This window comes from Bos indicus, chromosome 3 (genome assembly GCF_029378745.1).
Source record: "Bos indicus isolate NIAB-ARS_2022 breed Sahiwal x Tharparkar chromosome 3, NIAB-ARS_B.indTharparkar_mat_pri_1.0, whole genome shotgun sequence".
Lineage (NCBI taxonomy): Eukaryota > Metazoa > Chordata > Mammalia > Artiodactyla > Bovidae > Bos > Bos indicus.
In genome coordinates, this window is record NC_091762.1 from 75,352,797 (window position 1) to 75,374,645 (window position 21,849).

At 37.9% G+C, this 21,849-nt stretch overlaps 1 protein-coding gene across 7 annotated transcripts in view; it reads right to left on the reverse strand.

Annotated features, from left to right (window-relative positions):
• LRRC7 (leucine rich repeat containing 7) overlaps positions 1–21,849 on the reverse strand; it is a 631,844-nt gene that overhangs the window by 67,365 nt on the left and 542,630 nt on the right. For all 7 annotated transcript variants that reach the window (XM_070786332.1, XM_070786329.1, XM_070786328.1 and 4 more), the window contains one exon: positions 9,280–9,501. In XM_070786332.1, coding sequence (XP_070642433.1) covers positions 9,280–9,501 — 222 coding nt within the window. The remainder of the gene's footprint in view (positions 1–9,279; positions 9,502–21,849) is intronic.

Here is a 21,849-nt window from a genome sequence, read left to right on the forward strand (position 1 = left end):
GGATATCACTGACATGCGGAATCTAAAAAATAATACAAATGAATATATATGCAACACAAAAACAGACTCATAGACATAGGAAACAAACTTGTGGTTACCAAAGGGAAGAGGCGAGGGGGTAAAGATAAATTAGGGGTGTGGGATTAACAGAAACAAACCATCATGTATAAAATAAATAAACAACAAAGACACATTATATAGTATGGGAAATTATAGCCAATATCTTACAATAACTTATAATGAAAAATAATCTGCAAAAATACTGAATCACTATGCTGTATACCTGAGACTAAAATAATATTGTTAATCAACTATACTTCAATAAAAAAGTTGAGAAGATTCTAAAGTACAGCTGAGGTTGAGAAAAACTGATATAAAGTATTATTATTTTACTGAGAAGAGGAGGATAAGGTAAATAGCCACTTGCACTCAGAAACAAAGGGAGGAGCTGAGAAAATGGATATGATGGCTAAGAGTTTTCATGTGGAATGGGAAGGAGTGAAGTCTTCACTCTGTTTTTCTTCACTCATTGTTTAATACAATTCTATGATTCTCTATTATATTTGTCAATAATCAAAATAGTTTATGCATTATAATCCCTTATTTTTTTTAATTATTGTTTGTTGAAACAATTGCTTTACTATGTTGTGTAGTTTCTACTGTACAGCAAAGTGGATCAGCCATGCGTATACATATATCCCTTTCCTTTGGGATTTCCTTCCCATTCACATCATTACAATGCATTATATAGAGTTCCCTGTGCTGTAGAGTTGTTCTCGTTAGCTCTTTATTTTATACACAGTATCAATAGTACATATATATCAATCCCAATCTCTCAATTCCTTCCATCTTTCTTTTCCCTCTTGATATCTATTTATTTATTCTCTACCTCTGTCTCTATCTCTTCTTTAAAAATAAGGTTGTCTATATCATTTTTATAGATTCCAACCTAAATATCTACCAACAGAGGAATGGATAAAGATGTGTTACATATATACAATGGAATATTTATTACTCAGCCATAAAAAAGAGCAAAACTGGGTCATTTATATAATCCCTTTTCTAAGTAGAGTTCCCTGATAATGCACTTCAAGTGACATGCACACGAGTTTGTTGAAGGTAATTTGTTAAAAAAGATATCCATTATTATACATCAGATTTCTAGTTTACAGAAGCTAATACCTTGAATCTGGATAGTACTTTATGCTTTAAAAAATCACTTTCGATACTGTAGATTTGGCAGGAGCTGAATGCATGTAGGACGTGGCTCCTTGGGCTGATTCCTCACTTCTAAGTGAATACAAGCCCTGGGATGCAGACAACAGGACAGATGCTGAGGCATCAGGTGTGTGTGGGGCCTTTCTCTGGAAGCCAGCTAATAATTTCTCATTAGCAAGAACAAGTGAGGAAGACTGCGGTTCCACCGGAAACCTATTGACTATGATAACTGAGGTCCGTCCTCCCTGCTCAGAGTGAGGCCCGAGACCACACCGGCGCCTTCCCGCCCCAGCCCAAGAAATTGTACACAGTGATGACATTAAAACTACTGAACTGTAGGCACCAGCCAACCATGAGAGAAGCCCAGAAGCCCAGCTCTTCTGATTAGAAGAGGCTCCGGAAGTGAACAGTGGCACCGCCTTGCCAGGTGCACATGTGGAGCACACCCTGTGCCGTGAGTAACTGTATGTCGTTGAATCTCACCACTGTCTTAGCTAGGAACTTGTGGACTCTGTCCTACGTGCTTTTAATATATGTCAAATTTATGTTAAAAAAATCACTTTCATATATTTTATGTTAATTATAGAGTTGAAAACAGACTTTCTACTTAATTTCTATGAAAAATTAATATGTAAAAATAAGTGTATTAAATTAGAATTCTTAGATATTTTGCCTTGTCTTATTGTGAAGGGTAGTTTGAAACTTGAGATAGTTTCATCATTCAGGAGGAAAATCAAAGTTTACTAAGTGCTTCTTTAAGGTTAAAAAAAGTTAAGTGTGCTGGCTAGCTACAAAGTGACATTCATTTAAATCCATTCAATATCATTGGTAGCAGAATTTATTATGTATTTTCAGGGGTATATGGAACTCACTTTAATCATATTAGAAACTCATTAGCTCTTTAGGCCACACTAAGGGATACAGAGGTAAATTTTTATTGATAATAAACTTTCCATTTGTTGAGTATTTTTGCTTTTTAAAGCATTGGACATGTTCATGTAAGTTCCAGTCAGTACCTATTCCATCTACATAAAGTAACAGGCAAATTTGGCCTTGGAGTACAGAATGAAGCAGGGCAAAAGCTAATAGAGTTCTGCCAAGAGAACGCACTGGTAATAGCAAAGACCCTCTTCCAACAACACAGGAAAAGACTTTACACATGGACATCACCAGATGGTCGACACCGAAATCAGATTGATTATATTCTTTGCAACCAAAGATGGAGAAGCTCTATACAGTCAGCAAAAACAAGACTGGGAGCTGACTGTGGCTCAGATCATGAACTTCTTATCCAAATTCAGACTGAAATTGAAGGAAGTGGAGAAAACCACTAGACCATTCAGGTATGACCTAAATCAAATCCCTTATGACAATACAGTGGAAGTGAGAAATAGACTTAAGGGACTAAATCTGATGGACAGAGTGCCTGATGAACTATGGATGGAGGTTCGTGACATTGTACAGGGGGCAGGAATCATGACCATCTCCAAGAAAAAGAAATGCAAAAAAGCAAAATGGCTGTCTAAGGAAGCTGTACAAATAGCTGTGAAAAGAAGGGAAGGGAAAAGCAAAGGAGAAAAGGAAAGATATACCCAATTGAATGCAGAGTTCCAAAGAATAGCAAGGAGAGATAAGAAAGCCTTTCTCAGCAATCAATGCAAAGAAATAGAGGAAAATAACAGAATGGGAAAGACTAGAGATCTCTTCAAGAAAATTAGAGATACCAAGGGAACATTTCATGCAAAGATGGGCTTGATAAAGGACAGAAATGGTAGGGACCTAACAGAAGCAGAAGATATTAAGAAGAGGTGGCAAGAATACACAGAAGAACTGTACAAAAAAGATCTTAATGACCCAGATAATCACGATGGTGTGATCACTCACCTAGAGCCAGACATACTGGAATGTGAAGTCAAGTGGGCCTTAGGAAGCATTACTATGAATAAAGCTAGTGGAGGTGTTGGAATTCCAGTTGAGCTCTTTCAAATCCTGAAAGATGATGCTGTGAAAGTGCTGCACTCAATATGACAGCAAATTTGGAAAACTCAGCAGTGGTCACAGGACTGGAAAAGGTCAGTTTTCATTCCAATCCCAAAGAAAGGCAATGCCAAAGAATGCTCAAAATACCGCACAATTGCACTCATCTCACATGCTAGTAAAGTAATGCTCAAAATTCTCCAAGCCAGGCTTCAGCAATACGTGTACCGTGAACTTCCAGATGTTCAAGCTGGATTTAGAAAAGGCAGAGAAACCAGAGATCAAATTGCCAACATCCACTGGATCATTGAAAAAGCAAGGGAGTTCCAGAAAAACATCTATTTCTGCTTTATTGACTATGCCAAAGCCTTTGACTGTGTGGATCACAATAAACTGTGGAAAATGCTGAAGGAGATAGGAATACCAGACCACCTGACCTGCTTCTTGAAAAACCTGTATGCAGGTCAGGAAGCAACAGTTAGAACTGGACATGGAACAACAGACTGGTTCCAAATAGGAAAAGGAGTATGTCAAGGCTGTATATTGTCACCCTGCTTATTTAACTTATATGCAGAGTACATTATGAGAAACGCTGGGCTGGAGGAAGCAGAAGCTGGAATCAAGATTTCTGGGAGAAATATCAATAACCTCAATATGCTGATGACACTACCCTTATGGCAGAAAGTGAAGAAGAACCTAAGAACCTCTTGGTGAAAGTGAAAGTGGAGAGTGAAAAAGTTGGCTTAAACTTTTTGGCTTCAACATTCAGAAAACTAGGATCATGGCATCCTCCCATTACTTCATGGCAATAGATGGGGAAAGAGTGGAAACAATGTCAGACTTTATTTTTTGGGGCTCCTAAATCACTGCAGATGGTGATTGCAGCCATGAAATTAAAAGACGCTTACTCCTTGGAAGGAAAGTTATGACCAACCTAGATAGCATATTCAAAAGCAGAGACATTACTTTGCCAACAAAGGTCCATCTAGTCAAGGCTATGATTTTTCCAGTGGTCATGTATGGATGCAAGAGTTGGACTATTAATAAAGCTGAGTGCAGAAGAATTGATGCTTTTGAACTGTGGTGTTGGAGAAGACTCTTGAGAGTCCCTTGGACTGCAAGGAGATCCAACCAGTCCATCCTAAAGGAGATCAGTCCTGGGTGTTCATTGGAAGGACAAATGTTGAAGCTGAAACTCCAATACTTTGGCCACCTGATGTGAAGAACTGACTCATTGGAAAAGACCCTGATGCTGAGAAAGATTGAGGGCTGGAGGAGAAGGGGACGACAGAGGATGAGATGGCTGGATGGCATCACCAACTCAATTGACGTGGGTTTGGGTGGACTCCAGGAGTTGCTGATGGAGAGGGAGGCCTGGCATGCTGCGATTCATGGGGTCGCAAAGAGCTGGACACAACTGTGTGACTGAACTGAACTTAAAGAAGTTCTAAAACTCTGAACTGTAGTTGAAACAGGTTCTATTAATATTATTTGACGGAAGGGGACACTGAGGCCACAGCAAGTATCTGATTCATATGGTTAATTTAATAGTAAAACTGACACACAGAGCTTGGGTTCTGGGTTAGACAGCCCTGGGTTAAAATTTCAGCTTGACCACTTATACCTCTTACAAATTATTTTCTTTGTGCCCTGGTCTTCATTTATAAAAAGTAGTAAGATTATTGTGAGGACTAAGTGCAAGAGTATATGTAATCAGGACAAGCTATATAATTAGTGTGGCCTGATGCAAAATGAAAACATGAGACTCCTTGTTTAATGATTATTAAGAATTACAAGTTAGTGACAGCAGAGCATTAAACCAAGTGCAGGGCCCATCCAAGTGCAGGACTTGGTGCAGCTCTACAGATCACACATCCTGAAGCCAGGCCTGTGTGCAAGGTACCTGGTATATATAGCACAGATACACTATATGTAATATAAACGGCATGCTGCTGCTGCTGCTAAGTCGCTTCAGTCGTGTCTGACTCTGTGCGACCCCACAGACGGCAGCCCACTAGGCTCTTCTGTTCCTGGGATTCTCCAGGCAAGAATACTGTAGGCACTTAATATATGGCAACTGTTGTCCCTTCTTTTCCTATTTTCATTCAGACTTCTCTTCCCTGAATTAAAAAAAAAATGTAGATTCATTGTAATTGGTTGTGTCATTTATACCTATAGCATTCCAATAAGTGATTACTTTTTAAAAAAAGTTTTTATTTATTCATTTATTTATGGCTGTTTACATTGTTTTGTGTGGGCTTCCTATAGTTGTGGCTAGCAGGGTCATTCTTCACTGCAGCGGCTTCTCTTGGGCAGCACCGGCTCTAGGTGTGTGGGCCTCAGGATTTGTGGCTCACAGGCTTAGTTGCTCTGCAGCATGAGCAATCTTCCCAGACCAGGGATCGAGCCCATGTCCCCTGCATTGGCAGGTGGATGATTATTAAGAATTAGAATCTTAATGAAGAATTATAATTAAGCATTATCCACTGCTACACCAGGGATATCCCAAGTGATTATTTTGTAAAAGTAAAAATCTCCAAACTTTATTAGAAATTACTATGCTTTATTATGCTATACCTAGCATATCTATTGGTACTATTTTTATGATGTCTCCTTGCACTTAAAAATTATGAATGACTTAGGTTTTTTCTATACAGTACTTGATCAAATTTTACACTGTTGCTGTAATCACTTAAGAAAACTGTTTTACTGGTCTTTTTAATGCACCACTAGAAATGTCTTATGAAGACACAGTATTTTGATTTATATGTCTAAAACCCATGTTAGAAATTGTCAGTTACTTCCTGGGTCTTTGCACTTCAATCACTGCTCTATAATTTTCATGTGAAACTATACAGAATCTTAAATGTTTTAAATATTCTCCTCCATTTTTTCTTGCTAAATACGGAAAACGTCTTGCTTTTAACGCATACGCACATATATTAGAGAGGTCTGAGTTTTCAAAAGAAAAATGACTTAGGAATGTAAAGAATACATAAAGTATTCTTATTATAAGAGTGAATTATATAATCTCCTCAGCCTCTTTTTGTTTGTTTTCTACCTGTATAGGGAGGTTGGTACTGATAATCATTAAGCAGCATCTAGTATTTTAATTCTTAAAATCTTATATTTCTATTTCTTTTGTTTCCAATTTCTTTAGTGCCAAACTTATTTTGCATGTGCCTGTGTATGTGTAAAATTGAATCATTTGACTGTCCCCAAAACTTTTTGAGTGTTGTTGGTGGGTGGTAATGTTCTCATTTTATAAGGAGAAAAACAGAACCTCATGAAAAAGTTAAAGACTTGGCCAGAATCACACACTTTAGTAAAAGGTACCATTAAACTCAAACTCCAAATTCTGAGACCTATTCCTAGTATTCTAGCATTCTTTGAATGCTATAGCGCAGGAGTCCCCAGCCCCCGGGCCATGGATTGGTGCTGGCCCGTGGCCCACTGGGAACTGGGCTGCACAGCAGGAGGTGAGTGGCAGATGAACGAGTGAAGCTTCATCTGTATTTTCAACCACTCCCCGTTGCTCACGTTTCCACCTGAGTTCCGTCTTCTGTCAGATCAGCTTTGGCATTAGATTCTCACAGGAGTGTGCACTCTACTGTGCTCAAATCATCCCCAAACCATCCCCCCACCCAGGTCTGTGGAAAAATTGTCTTCCATGAAACCAATCCCTGGTGCCAAAAAGATTGGGGACCCCTTGTAGAGCTGAATGAAGAAGTGGAGAGGTTAGAAAAAGGCAGATATGAAAAAAACAGTGTAGTAGTTGGTGATGTGCTGGAAAATGTTTAAGAGCTGGCTGAGAGAAGGTCAGGGCCCTGGTTTGTAGTGTTTGCTGATTTCCCTAGTGTAATTATCCTCACAATTTCAATTTACCAGTGTGATGTCACTAAAGGTGGAGTTGGGAAGAGATGCACATTGTAATGAGCCAGGATGACTATGTGTCAGCCTGCCACTGCTCCTGCTGCCAAGTCACTTCAGTCGTGTCCGACTCTGTGCGACCCCATGGACTGCAGCCTACCAGGCTTCTCCGTCCATGGGATTCTCCAGGCAAGAACACTGGAGTGGGTTGCTGGTAGTGGATAATTATTAGTCTGCATCATAAAAAATGTTTTGAGAAACTGTCTCTGGATTTGTAACTCAGGGAAAGGGGGGGCATCGTTTGGGGACTAGTACTATTTGTTTAAAGTCTCCTTAGACTTCCTCATGTTCATTCCAAAGTTTTTATCTCAGCATTCCAAACCATTTCAGCCTGAAACCAAGGCAGAAAAAAACCTGGGAATTTAAAAAGTAATTACATTTAAGTACTTTCCTTAATGTAAACATTGAATGTTTAAGTTTTCACCTCCCAAATTGAAAGACATCTCATGTTTTTAGAGCTGCAAAACACTTTCAATGACTATAAATGCATTCTTTATGATGTTTTAAATTTAATAACTATGTGAATTAAAACAGTAATCCTCTCATTAAGTCAAGCTATACAATTTATGTATGTTTGGAGTAATAACGCTAAAAGGCCTTTAAATTTAGAATGTTCAGAATAACTGCATGCTAATACTAACCCTTGGAGAAGGAGATGGTAATCCACTCCAGTATTCTTGCCTGAAAAACCCCATGGACAAAGGAGCCTGGTGGTCCATGGGGTCGCAAAAGAGTCAGACAGGACTTAGCAATTAAACAACAAATAACAATACTAACCCTATCACTAAAAGTAGGTGAAACAGAAGGCATTGATCTCAGTGGATTTAAATGTGCTGATTGTGGGAGAAAGAACTTTTGTAATAACTTATTTTATTAATTATGCCTGCTAACAACAGGAATAATTAAATCAGAGAATTAGATTGAAGTTATAGTATTTGTAGTGAAGAGGATATGAACAATTTTTAACCTAAGATGCCTGTGGTAAAGCATAATTTAAAACTTTATTAACTTTTAAAAATCTCTAGAGAATTAGAAAACCTCAACTCATTACCTGATTAAAGACATCTGTCTGCTTTATTTTACCTTAAATCTAACACTTGGCCTAGATCAAGGCAAGATAGGAAGAAAATTATCATAAAAAACCCATGATTCTGAGAATGATTAATATATAATCTCAGGTTCAAGAAGGGTATTAGGAAACACAGGAGATTTCTAGAGCAGCTGGGATCCAAATAATAAATGACTGTTAATAGCATAAAGGAAAAAGCTGGAGAATGAAGATAATCTTATTTGATATGTTTAGAAAATGAGAAGGGTGATTTGTGAAGCTTTGAGTAAGCAATAATAAAGTGAAACCTTTACAAACCATATTAAGGGGTTAGTGAAGTCAGTAGGAGCTTTGCCTTATTATCTGCAGAATGAAATAAGGGAAATTAATTTTCTGAGAGTATTAAGATCTTCTTGTCTTACTTTCTAAGCTTAATATGACTCAAAAGATGAGAGCCTATTCAATGTTCAAGGAAGAAAATAAGATTTTACAATGGAAAACCAAATCCTAATTTTAGGTAGGTCAGAAGAGCAGCAATTTTTTTTTTTTTTTAACTACATGGTATTTATCAATAGCTTTTGGAGCATTTCGGGAATGTTTCCCTCATAACTGCTTTATCATTTTGATCATAGCAAAGATTTATCTCTGTGTTATTCAACAATTAGAAGACAAAACCTAAAAAAAAAATTCCCATAAATAGAAGGGAATATACAGTTTACTTTATACACTGTTAATTTCACCAAAGCCTTGGTTAATACACCTAATTCACTGAAGCACTTTGTAACATTCAAAAGCTGTGCTGAAAAGCTAAATCAGAGTTGAGAGTAGGTAGAAGAAGGTGCAGGATAAACCAGAAAAACTATCCCAATTCATCAATTTTTCTCTATGTGAAATGGGCATTTTAACCAACCATCAATTACTATATGTTGTAGATCTTAACCACTGAAAATGACAGTAAAATCGCTACAAAGAGGGCTTCAATCCATTTAACATGGTGACGCATGAACATGTCTCAAGCTACATTAATGAGGAAAGGCAAACCACGGACTGCTGGGACTTTCCCAAACATTTCCTAGAAATTCATCAGTTATAAGAAGTCCTCTCACCTGCTCTGGATATCCATCCATACTCCTTTGCCCTTTAGTTTGAATTAAGCACCGTCCGGGCTGAGGTCCCCGAGTGGCCTGTGAAGAGGGGATCTGAATGGGCAATGGCGACTGAAATTGCTGGATGGTCACTTTGTTGACATTTCCCTCGTACGGCTGCTGCTCCCGACTACGATGCTGAAGGCTTTGGGAGCCCATCAAGGTCTGGATGTGGCTGCCTGCCTGTGGAGAAGATAATCTGTCAGAAGATTTGTGGTGTTGAAAGGATGTCATTAAAGTAGGGGGGAAAAAAGAGCACAGAGTCAGTAAAGTGGCATCATTTGGGCTTTCAGCCATGGCAGGAAAGGATAATGAAAAACCAGTAAGGGTCTGCCTTCTGTGGTCTGTGAAAATGTTAATATCAGAGCAAGGTCACATTAAATACATTCGTAGTCATCTGATGGCTTATCAAAGGTGATTTTAACCCCCATTTTAAGGGAACAAAGTTCAGTCTGAAAAATTTCAAGAAGAAAAAGTCACAACTTAAAAAATAAAGAGGTGAACCATCTGGCATTTCATTTTGAATAATGGCAGGGAGAGAAATGTAATATGTGAAACACTGGGGGAAATGATAGAAACTAATTCCTAATTCTGAAGCAAAAGAATTGAATTCCATATTTGTCTTTATGCCACACATATGTATAGGAAGCTTGTTTTGGTGAGTATAATCGATATTTATTAATTTTTTCTATTATTAAAACAAGAATACTTTTTTGGGAATCTTTAAATTCCATTAAAATTAATCACGTGGATTTCTTGTGTCTAGCCTGTAGAGGCACTAGTTGTGCAAGTGAAGTGAAAGTCGCTCAGTCCTGTCGATTCTTTGTGAGCCCATGGACCAAATAGTCCATGGAATTCTCCAGGCCAGAATACTGGAGTGGGTAGCTGTTTTCTTCTCCAGGGGATCTTCCCAACCCAGGGACTGAACCAAGGTCTCTCGCATTGCAGGCGGATTCTTTACCAGCTGAGCCACGGGGGAAGCCCAGTTATGCAAAGGTCTTTAAAATGAGCTCTGCATGCAGATCTTGACATGAGCTTTCAGAGATTCATCAGTACCCCATTTAAAGCAATAGCGATCATTTATCAATCCATGTGTGGTTGCTTCCCTGGTAGCTCAGCTGGTAAAGAATCCACCTGCAATTCAAGAGACCCCAGTTCGATTCCTGGGTTGGAAAGATCCACTGGAGAAGGGATAGGTTACCTACTCCAGTATTCTTGGGCTTCCCTGGTAGCTTAGCTGGTAAAGAATCTGCCTGAAAAATGCGGGAGTCCTGTTTCGATCCCTGGGTTGGGAAGGTCCCCTGGAGATAGGAATGGCTACCCACTCCAGTATTCTGGCCTGGAGAATACCAAGGCCTGTATAGGCCTTGGGGTCGCAAAGAGTTGGGAGACTGAGCAACTTTAACAAGCGTAGTTGCTAGAGGAGAAAGGGCATGGGAAAGTTTGGTCTCCAATCTTTACATGAAACAATATCTAATCCAGTTTTTGTTCACTCCATTTTCTCACCTTCACTCTAGCATGGGTTTCTTGAGTCATTCTACTTGACATCTTTCCTTCCAAGAAGGCAGTTCTGTTTGTGAGTTGATAACCAGAACATGCCTTTTATTGACTGATTGATTGATTTGGCTGTACCAGGCATCTTGTGGGGACCTTAGTTCCCCAACCAGGAATCGAACCCATGCCCCCTGCAATGGAAGGGCAGAGTCCTAACCACTGGACCATCAGCAAAGTCCCCTACAACATGCCTTTTAAAATTAAGTATGGTTTAATGTGGAGGTCTAACTTGGGAAATGAATGCTCATCCTTAATACTTTTGAAACTATATTTTAATGTTGTGCTTGGTACTACACCTTCATTATGAAAGGATCTGAGGGATTACTTTCTGAATTCATTATCTTTCTTATTGATGTTTTAAGGGTAGGCAATTTGGAATTTAAAAGTAAGAATTTAAAACTAAGAATTCATTAGTTATAAAAGTTTGTGAATTTTCCTGACTAATCAAGATTTTTGATTACTATGAAAAAGTCAGATTGGAGGAACAAGGAAAATTTATTTAACAAGTATTCAAGGAAAAGATGACTTCATTAAAGTTCTTAAAGAAGAACTACATAAGGGATATAAGGAGATGACAGTGATCATTGGAAAATCATTTGGAGAGGGAAGGCATGCTGTTTGATTTCAAACAACAGGTATTTCAGCTAAGAAAATATTAAAAATTACTATTTGGCAATATGCAAGGCAAAGTAAAAAATCATTTGATTACATTTTAAGTATCCAACTGATTGTCTTATCATGTACAATTTTTTTTTTACATTCAAAAATAGTAAAGATATTTCAGTCACGAGAAATTGGAGAAAAAGATGCAAAAAGAAGTTTCAGGCACAACATCAAACACAGCACAATATCAAAACAGTTATCATACCAATACTGTCTAATGTAACCAGGGATCACAAAACCATGACATCATAAGCACAACTAAGATAAACTCATAATAGGCAAATGTGTATTTCTCTAATATATCTAGTCCCTTCTCAGAAATCTAAATGAAAGATGTCACAACTTTCTCAGTCATTCTAGAAGACTGAACACACTTTTGGTCAAGTATTTCATTTTTGCAAATTCCATTCTCTCATACCTCCACGGAATTTCATGTTCTCTTGTTAGGTAGGAGAGGAAAACCATGATAAGCCCAGTATCATGTTTTGAGCTACTGTACTCTGAATGAACTCACTGGCCTGCTGAGTTATTTGGAGAAAATGGTTTCCTGGCCTTAGAGGAGCTGGGGGTATAGGCTGACTAAGACTGATTGGCTTGACTAGTAAACAATCAATTGACTTTATATCCGCTTCTTGTCTCCATTGATGTAGTATTCATGGGTCTTCAGTTAGTGCTTGAGCCAGTGGGAAAGAGGAAGACTGGCTGTTTAATTGAAAGTGACAGACAAGAAAAGAATTTTTATACCCCCCAAAATTTAGAGGGGATCCAGAACATAGCTCGAGTCCCATGAGCATAATTCACGTAAGATAATCAATAATGATTGCTTAGCCACAATTTCATTGATTAGAATATTCTGATAATGGTCTACTCAAGGGTAAAAAACTGTATGCTATAGTTTTAAAACATATTATATTATAGCCTTCTGATTGGAAAGTTTGAGCTTTAATTATGCTTTGATTTGAAGCCTTTGAGGGCAAGCACCATATCATACTTAACATCTTTAATAACTGGCACTGTAACTTCTAACAATGGCTATCATCCAAACACTAGGTGCCAGACAATGTGCTAAAACTTACATTATACATATTATCTCCTTTAACCCTTACAATAGTATTAAGGGATTAATTATTATTAGCTGTTATTATTTAATTTTACTGAGGAGGAAACTATGGCTTGGAGAGGTTAAGTAACTGTCCCAAGTAATTTGCACAACTGGGAAACTGGCTGGACCAGGATTTGAACCAAGGCTGTCTGACAATCAGAGTGCATGTTCTTAAATGCAAAATTATAGTGCAACAACATTTTCCCCCAAATTGTCTCTCTCCCTCCAATAGTTGAACTATGAAATGAAAAGGAACCACAAAAAGGAACTAAAGTATCAGGTTGTTGAGGAAGGGTATATCAAATTTCTTTAGCAGTCCTTTAATTTGCTAAAGAGCCATTTCTACTTTTTGAATTAGGTCTATTATCTAATTTTAGATCCTATGTATGTGACTTAGAACTTTATACTTAAGCAAATAGGAGGATGCTCTGTGTATTTAGCAATCTTCTCATGATTGTAAAATAATAATGCTTATGTTCTCAGATGGCTTGGCAAAACATAAATTGGGCATGGAAGGAACATTCTGTAAAATGATTCTGCTCACATCAGCAGCAGTTCTTTCACCCTCTACTGGGGCTACAGGGTGCAATAAATGGGGATGGGTAATGACAGCTATAGAAAGCAAAGAATTAACACTAATTTTATGTGAAGTTAACCAAACATAAATGACACAAGACATCTAATGGAACAATCGTGGTGTGGAGGGACTATAAAGAGGAAGTTTTTCTGACTGGCACAGAGGCTTGAGAAAGTAATAAGGATGCTCATGAAAAAGTAGAAAGGACTGATGAAAATGTAGAAAATGTCAAGAGACTGGATTTGTTCAAGTAGAGGGTTAGCTATGAGAACATTGACTCATACTGAAGGAGAATTTGAACATGAAGTTTTCTATAAAGGTTGAGTTGCACATTTTGAATGATAAAAAGAAATAGAGAAGATTTGACATTTGTTTTGAACTTTCAAGGGGAGGTTGAACAGAATAACATGTATTTGAGGAGAATAGTATGGAATATGATGTTTTCAAGTTGACCCAAAAACATACTGTCAAGGTTTACAGAGAAAAACTCCAAACATCCAAAGGAAATATTTATGTCAAAGCCACAGAAAAAAAATGTGATTTGATACCAAATGGCACTGTTCATATGCAATTTATCTCACAGCTCGTTATTCTGTGGAAATTTGAAGTGTTTGGGGGGTTTTGTATGATATAAAATAGAGGATATTTTTTCACTACATCAAGTTGTGGTTCACACTATTTTCTTAGAAAAGACTGACAAGTGTATTACTCAATTTGGCTATCTGTTTTACTACTCATCTTGGCTCTTGGACCACTTGTAATTGCTTCCAAAAATTAAACACAGCCTCAAAGGATGAAAATTTATGCCACTGAGAATACTCAAATGGATACAATTCATTTTCTAAAATTAAGTTCAAAAGAGTTATAAAGATATTTGGGAGCAATGTCAGCAACACAGAAACATCTACAAGGAATAATTAAGTAACTGATTTAAAGGAAACAGCAGTACTCATTTAAATGAGTTGGTTTCAATAATTTTGTACAACAACAAAACAGTTCTATCAGTTACAATCTACAACATATACTCTGCAGTACCTTTTTTTTTTTTACACATAGGGTTAAGTGTTAGAAATCAGGACAGTAGGATTTTTGCTTCAAGTAGATGAAGTAGACATACGTTTCCTTATTCCCTCCATTAAGAACAATGAAAAACACTGGACATTATAAATAAACAAATATAGGAAAACTCTGGAACATAGACTGAAGAGGCAAAGGACCAAGTAACAACATGGTAGTAAATTTCTCAGGCTTTATTTTTTTGTCATATATCCCGGACTAGAACTTGAAAAAGTGGACATCCCCAAAATGCCAACCAGTATAGATGAGGAAAGCCCCAACCAAAGCCTATTTTTTCTAGCCATAGGACAAAGGAAAAAGGGCAGCTTAGCAAGACAGAAAACTTTTAGATAACAATTGCTCTATTATAGCCAAACACCATGGAAAGGACTGTGGTCCCACCATGACAATGCCAGCAAAGACCAAGTGGGAAGAGGAGATATCTACCCTCATAAGGATTTAACAAGACACAACACTTCTGCTGGGGTGGTGTCAGAGAAGGCCGAGTGAGGTGTCAGTGCGTGCATCCCCACTGGCCAGTAGTGAGCCACTTGCCACCCAATGGTGTCAGTGGAGACCACACAAGGAGCATGGACTCACACCCCAACCCAGCAGCAATGAGGCACTTCTCTACCTTCACATTAGGGTGGTTAGAGAGGTCTCAGTGCACAGTCAGGATTTTCTCCATCACTTAAGTACAATGAGGCTACTCTCACTTAGGTATCAGTGGAGACCTTCTGGGAGATGGAACTTCAATCCTGTAACAAAAATGAGGAGACTTTGCCTCAGGTGTCACTGGATTCTAAATGAAAAAATTGGACTTGTGCCCCAACTTGGCCAAAACCAGGCAACAGGAGTGGTGTCAGAAAAGACCAGCTGCAACAGATGATTTAAATATAATTCAGAGTTTGGTAACATAGTATGAAAATGTCTAGGTTTTAACCATACCAAGAACAAGGAAGATCTCAAACAATGAAAAAAAAAAAACCAACACCAACAATAGATACTAACACTGAGATGACAGAAATTAGAACTAACTGAAAAGATTTTTATGACAACAATAAGAATGCTTCAGTGATTAATTACATACATGCTTGAAAGAAATAAAAGAACAGAAACCCACCAAAGAAATATAATGTCTTAGTTAAGAAACAGAAAATGTAAAGAAGAAACACATGGAAATTTTACAGTTAGAAAATATAATAACTGAAAAGCTCTGTGTATGGGCTTAACATCATAATGTAGAGAACAAAGAGAAAAAAAAAAAAAAAACTGAAAGGATGGTAGAAATTATCCAGTCTGTAACAAAGAGAAAACACACTAAGAAAAAAAAATGAACAGAGTCCCAGAGACTCAATCAAAGGTTCCAACAGTAATATTGTCAAAACAGATGAGAAAGAAGTCAGGCTGAAAAATTAAAAGAAATAATGGCAGAACAATTCTGAAATTTGACAAAAGGAAAGTCTTATAGATTTAAGAAGCAGATAGTCCTATAGATTTAAGAGAAATCCCATACAGGGTAAACACAAAGAAATCAATGCACATTCACATCATAATTAAGCTTCTGAAAACTAAAGAGAAAGAAAAATATCTCAAAAGCAGCTTGAGAAACATGACATTCTTACCCATAGAGGAAAAACAATTTGAATTACACTGGATATCTCATCAAAGACCATGAAGGACAGAAGAAAGTGCCACAATATTTTTCAAGTACTGAAGAAAAAGAACTGTCAACTCAACATCCTATACTCTTGAAAAATATTCTTCAGCAATCAAAGAAAAACTGAAATATTCTCAGATGAGGAAAATGAGAATTTGTCACCACTAGATTTATCCTAAAAATGGTTAAAGGAATTTTCTAAACAAAAAAATTATGAAAGAAGAAACCTGGAACATTAGGAAAGGAGAAAGAACATGACAAGCAAATATATGGGTAAATAAAATGAGCTTTCTTTCTCTTCTTGAATTTTCAAAATTATGTTTGATGATGAAGTAAAATTATGGTATTATCTGAAAGAGATGGGAATACCAGACCACCTGACCTGCCTCTTGAGAAATTTGTATGCAGCTCAGGAAGCAACAGTTAGAACTGGACATGGAACAACAGACTGGTTCCAAATAGGAAAAGGAGTACGTCAAGGCTGTATATTGTCACCATGCTTATTTAACTTCTATGCAGAGTACATCATGAGAAATGCTGGGCTGGAAGAAGCACAAGCTGGAATCAAAATTGCCGGGAGAAATATCAATAACCTCAGATATGCAGATGACACCACCCTTATGGCAGAAAGTGAAGAGGAACTAAAAAGCCTCTTGATGAACGTGAAAGAGGAGAGTGAAAAAGTTGGCTTAAAACTCAACATTCATAAAATGAAGATCATGGCATCTGGTCCCATCACTTAATGGCAAACTGATGGGGAAACAGTGGAAACAGTGTCAGACTTTATTTTGGGGGGCTCCAAAATCACTGCAGATGGTGACTGCAGCTATGAAATTAAAAGACACTTACTCCTTGGAAGAAAAGTTATGACCAACCTAGATAGTATATGGAAAAGCAGAGACATTACTTTGCCAACAAAGGTCCGTCTAGTCAAGGCTATGGTTTTTCCTGTGGTCATGTATGGATGTGAGAGTTGGACTGTGAAGAAAGCTGAGCACCAAAGAATTGATGCCTTTGAACTGTGGTGTTGGAGAAGACTCTTGAGAGTCCCCTGGACTGCAAGGAGATCCAACCAGTCCATCCTAAAGGAGATCAGTCCTGGGTATTCACTGGAAGGACTGATGTTGAAGCTGAAACTCCAATACTTTGGCCACCTGATGCGAAGAGCTGACTTATTTGGAAAGACCCTGGTGCTGGGAAAGATTGAGGGCAAGAAGAGAAGGGGATGACAGAGGATGAGAGGTTTGGATGGCATCACCGACTCAGTGGACATGAGTTTGGGTAAACTCCAGGAGTTGGTGATGGACAGGGAGGCCTGGTGTGCTGCAGTTCATGGGGCTGCAAAGAGTCGGACATGACTGAGTGACTGAACTGAACTGACTGCTACAGTTGGAGATTTCAACATGCTCCTCTCAACAATTGATAGAAGAACTAGACTGAAAATTATGAAGAAAAAGAAAAATTCAACAATACATCAACCAACCAGATCTAATCATCACTTATAGAACATTCTAGCTGATAGGAGCACGATACACATTTTTTTCAAGTTCCCACAGTATATTCACTGAGATAGACTATATCCTGATTTGGAAAACAAATTGCAACAAATTTAAAAGAGCTGAAATTACACAAAATATTTTCTCCAATCACAATAAATCAAACTAGGAATGAATGATAGAAAGATAAAAAGAAAATATTTAAACACTTGGGAACTAAAAATGTAGTTCTAAATAACTCATGGATCAAAGAAGAAGTCTCAGGGGAAATAAAATATTGAACTGAATGTAAATGAAAATTCATAAAACAAAGCTAAAGTGCATATACTAGAAAAGAAAACACCTTAAGTCCATAATTGAGATACTACCTCAATAGCTTAGAAAAATAGCCAGCAGAAGGAAATATTAAAAGTGTAGAAATTAATGGAACTTAAAATTAACTACAAAATAAAATAAATAGCTGTTTTTAAAAGATCAATAAAATCGACATACATCTAGCAAGACTGAAAAAGAAAAAAAAAAGACAAATTATCAAAATCAAGAAAAAGGGGATATCACTACAGACTGCAGATTTCACGAGGATAATATGGTAACACTACTAATAACTCGACAAAAAATTTGAAATGGGCCACTTTCTTTTTTTTAAAATGTCTACACTTAAAAAATTTTTTTAATTGGAGGCTAATTCTTTACAATGTTGTGGTGGTTTTTGCCTTACGTTCACATGAATCAGCCATAGGTGGACATGTGTTCCCCATCCTGAACCTCCATTCCACCTCCCTCCCCATCTCATCCCTTAGGATCATTCCACTTTCTTAAAAAAAACGAACTACCATAACTCACACAATATGGATTAGATAATTTGAATAGCCCTGAAACAATCAAGGTTAGCATCGGTAATTTAAAAATTCCCAGTAAAAAATTCTCTAGGCCCAGATCGTTATACTGGATAATGTTATGTGATGAATCTTATTTATTCTATCAAATGTTTAAATAAGAGTTAACAGTAATTCTATGCATTAATTTCCAGATAATAGAAGAGGAGTAAAAGCTTCCCATTTTATGAACAAAACCACAAAACGACAGTACAACAAACAAAAAGCAGGAAGAAAAAAGAAAGGAAGAAAGAAAAAGAAAACTATAGATCAATATCTTTTAGAATACAGATGCAAAAAATCCATAACAAAACAATGACAAAATAGAATTCAGCAATATATAGAAAGAATTAAACATCATGACTAACTGGAGTTTATTTGAATAATAAAAAGCTCACTCAATATTTGAAAATCAACCAGTGCATTATATTAATGGCTACAGAAGAAAAATCATGTGATCATATCAAAGGAAGCAGAATAAGGTTATTGTGAAGATGAGTACATTTATGTCAAGCACCTTAGTACCATGCTTAATATATACAGTAGATACTATTTCATGATTATGATAACCAAACTGTCTTCTTAATTTATTTGTGTACAGCTAGGGGTAATTTTGATGTCAAAAATCTAAGTTCTCCCATTTGGGCGTTAGAGGACAAACTTGTATAAAGTCATGGAAGGGAGCCCTGAAGGTTGAAAGAGAGGTGGCAGGAGGTTGTTTCTCTTGCCCCCAGGACATGGTAACAGTGCATTCTGCTGACACAATGCAGTATTACGTGGAGGATTAAAATTTGCTGATCTTAAATTTTTAGACTCAAATACTGGTGGTATACTCCAGTACTTCAAAGGAGAGGCAATAGGGCCTTTCCTTTCAGTTCACAAGCCTTAGGATGGCAGCTGACTGATATGGGCAGGCAGTCATTTGTGGCTTATTGAATCTCTATAAGCATATTCTTCTATGATTAAAGGTCAACTTACAAAACACAGCTCTGTAATTGAAAATTATTAACCACAGTGGAAAAAAAAGAGGATCCATGATAGTAAAAGTGATGAAATTAGAGCTAAGTCAACACTTTCCACCGACAATTTGTTCTATGATGATGTTGAATTTTACATGCCTGATCTTGAGAAACCTATATGCAGGTCAGGAAGCAACAGTTAGAACTGGACATGGAATAACAGACTGGATCCAAATAGGAAAAGGAGTACGTTAAAGCTGTGTATTGTCACCCTGCTTATTTAACTTATATGCAGAGTACATCATGAGAAATGCTGGGCTGGAAGAAGAACAAGCTGGAATCAAGATTGTCAGGAGAAATATCAATAACCTCGGATATGCAGATGACACCACTCTTACGGCAGAAAGTGAAGAGGAACTAAAAAGCCTCTTGATGAAAGTGAAAGTGGAGAGTGAAAAAGTTGGCTTAAAGCTCAACATTCAGGAATCTAAAATCATGGCATCTGGTCCCATCACTTCATGGGAAATAGATGGGGAAACAGTGGAAACAGTGTCAGACTTTATTTTTCTGGGCTCCAAAATCACTGCAGATGGTGACTGCAGCCATGAAATTAAAAGACACTTACTCCTTGGAAGGAAAGTTATGACCATCCTAGATAGCATATTCAAAAGCAGAGACATTACTTTGCCAACAAAGGTCCGTCTAGTCAAGGCTATGGTTTTTCCAGTGGTCATGTATGGATGTGAGAGTTGGACTGTGAAGAAGGCTGAGCGCTGAAGAATTGATGCTTTTGAACTGTGGTGTTGGAGAAGACTCTTGAGAGTCCCTTGGACTGCAAGGAGATCCAACCAGTCCATCCTGAAGGAGATCAGTCTTGGGTGTTCTTTGAAAGGACTGAGGCTGAAGCAGAAACTCCAATACTTTTGCCACCTCATGTGAAGAGCTGACTCATTGGAAAAGACTCTGATGCTGGGAGGGATTGGGGGCAGGAGGAGAAGGGGAGGACAGAGGATGAGATGGCTGGATGGCGTCACCGACTCCATGGACATGAGTTTGGGTGAACTCCAGGAGTTGGTGATGGACAGGGAGGCCTGGCGTGCTGCAATTCATGGGGTCACAAAGAGTTGGATATGACTGAGCGACTGAACTGAACTGAACTGAATGAACAGGAAGATGTTAGCAATAACAATAAAAGTTTGATAATCATTTATTTCACCCTTAAGATGTTTAGAAACCTATAGGTGGTGGACCTAACAGAATGGACCTAACAGAAACAAGATATTAAGAAGAGGTGGCAAGAATACACAGAAGAACTGTACAAAAAGATCTTAATGACCCAATAACCACAATGGTGTGATCACTCACTTAGAGTTTGACATCCTAAAGTGCGAAGTCAAGTGAACCTTAGGAAGCATCACTACGAACAAAGCTAGTGGAGGTGATGGAATTCCAGCTGAGCTATTTCAAATCCTAAAAGATGATGTTGCAAAAGTGCTGCACTCAATTTGGAAAACTCATCAAATTTGGAAAACTCAGCAGTGGCCACAGGACTGGAAAAGGTCAGTTTTCATTCCAGTCCCAAAGAAAAGCAATGCCAAAGAATGCTCAAACTATCGCACAATTGTACTCATCTCACATGCTAGTAAAGTAATGCTCAAAATTCTCCAAGCCAGGCTTCAGCAATACGTGAACTGTGAACTTCCAGAAGTTCAAGCTGGTTTTAGAAAAGGCAGAGGAACCAGAGATCAAATTGCCAACATCCACTGGATCATCGAAAAAGCAAGAGGGTTCCAGGAAAACATCTACTTCTGCTTTATTGAGTATGCCAAAGCCTTTGACTGTGTGGATCACAATAAACTGTGGGAAATTCTTCAAGAGATGGGAATACCAGACCACCTGACCTGCCTCTTGAGAAACCTGTATGAAGGTCAGGAAGCAACAGTTAGATCTGGACATGGACCAACAGACTGGTTCCAAATAGGAAAAGGAGTACATCAAGGCTATATACTGTCAGCCTTGTTTAACCTGCTTATTTAACTTATATGCAGAGTACATCATGGGAAACACTGGGCTGGATGAAGCACAAGTTGGAATCAAGACTGCTGGGAGAAATATCAATAACCTCAGATATGCAGATGACACTACCCTTATGGCAGAAAGTGAAGAACAACTGAAGAGCCTCTTGATGAAAGTGAAAGAGGAGAGTGAAAAAGTTGGCTTAAAGCTCAACATTCAGAAAACTAAGATCATGGTATCCGGTCCCATCACTTCATATCAAATAGGTGGAGAAACAGTGCAAACAGTGGCAAACTTTATTTTTTGGGGCTCTAAAATCACTGCAGATGGTGACTGCAGCCGTGAAATTAAAAGACGCTTACTCCTTGGAAGGAAGGTTATGAACAATCTAGACAGCATATAAAAAGCAGACATTACTTTGCCAACAAAAGTCTGTCTAGTTAAGGCTATGGTTTTTCCAGTAGTCATGTGTGGATGAGAGAGTTGGAACATAAAGAAAGCTGAGTGCTGAAGAATTGATGCTTTTGAACTGTGGTGTTGAAGACTCTTGAGAGTCCCTTGGACTGCAAGGAG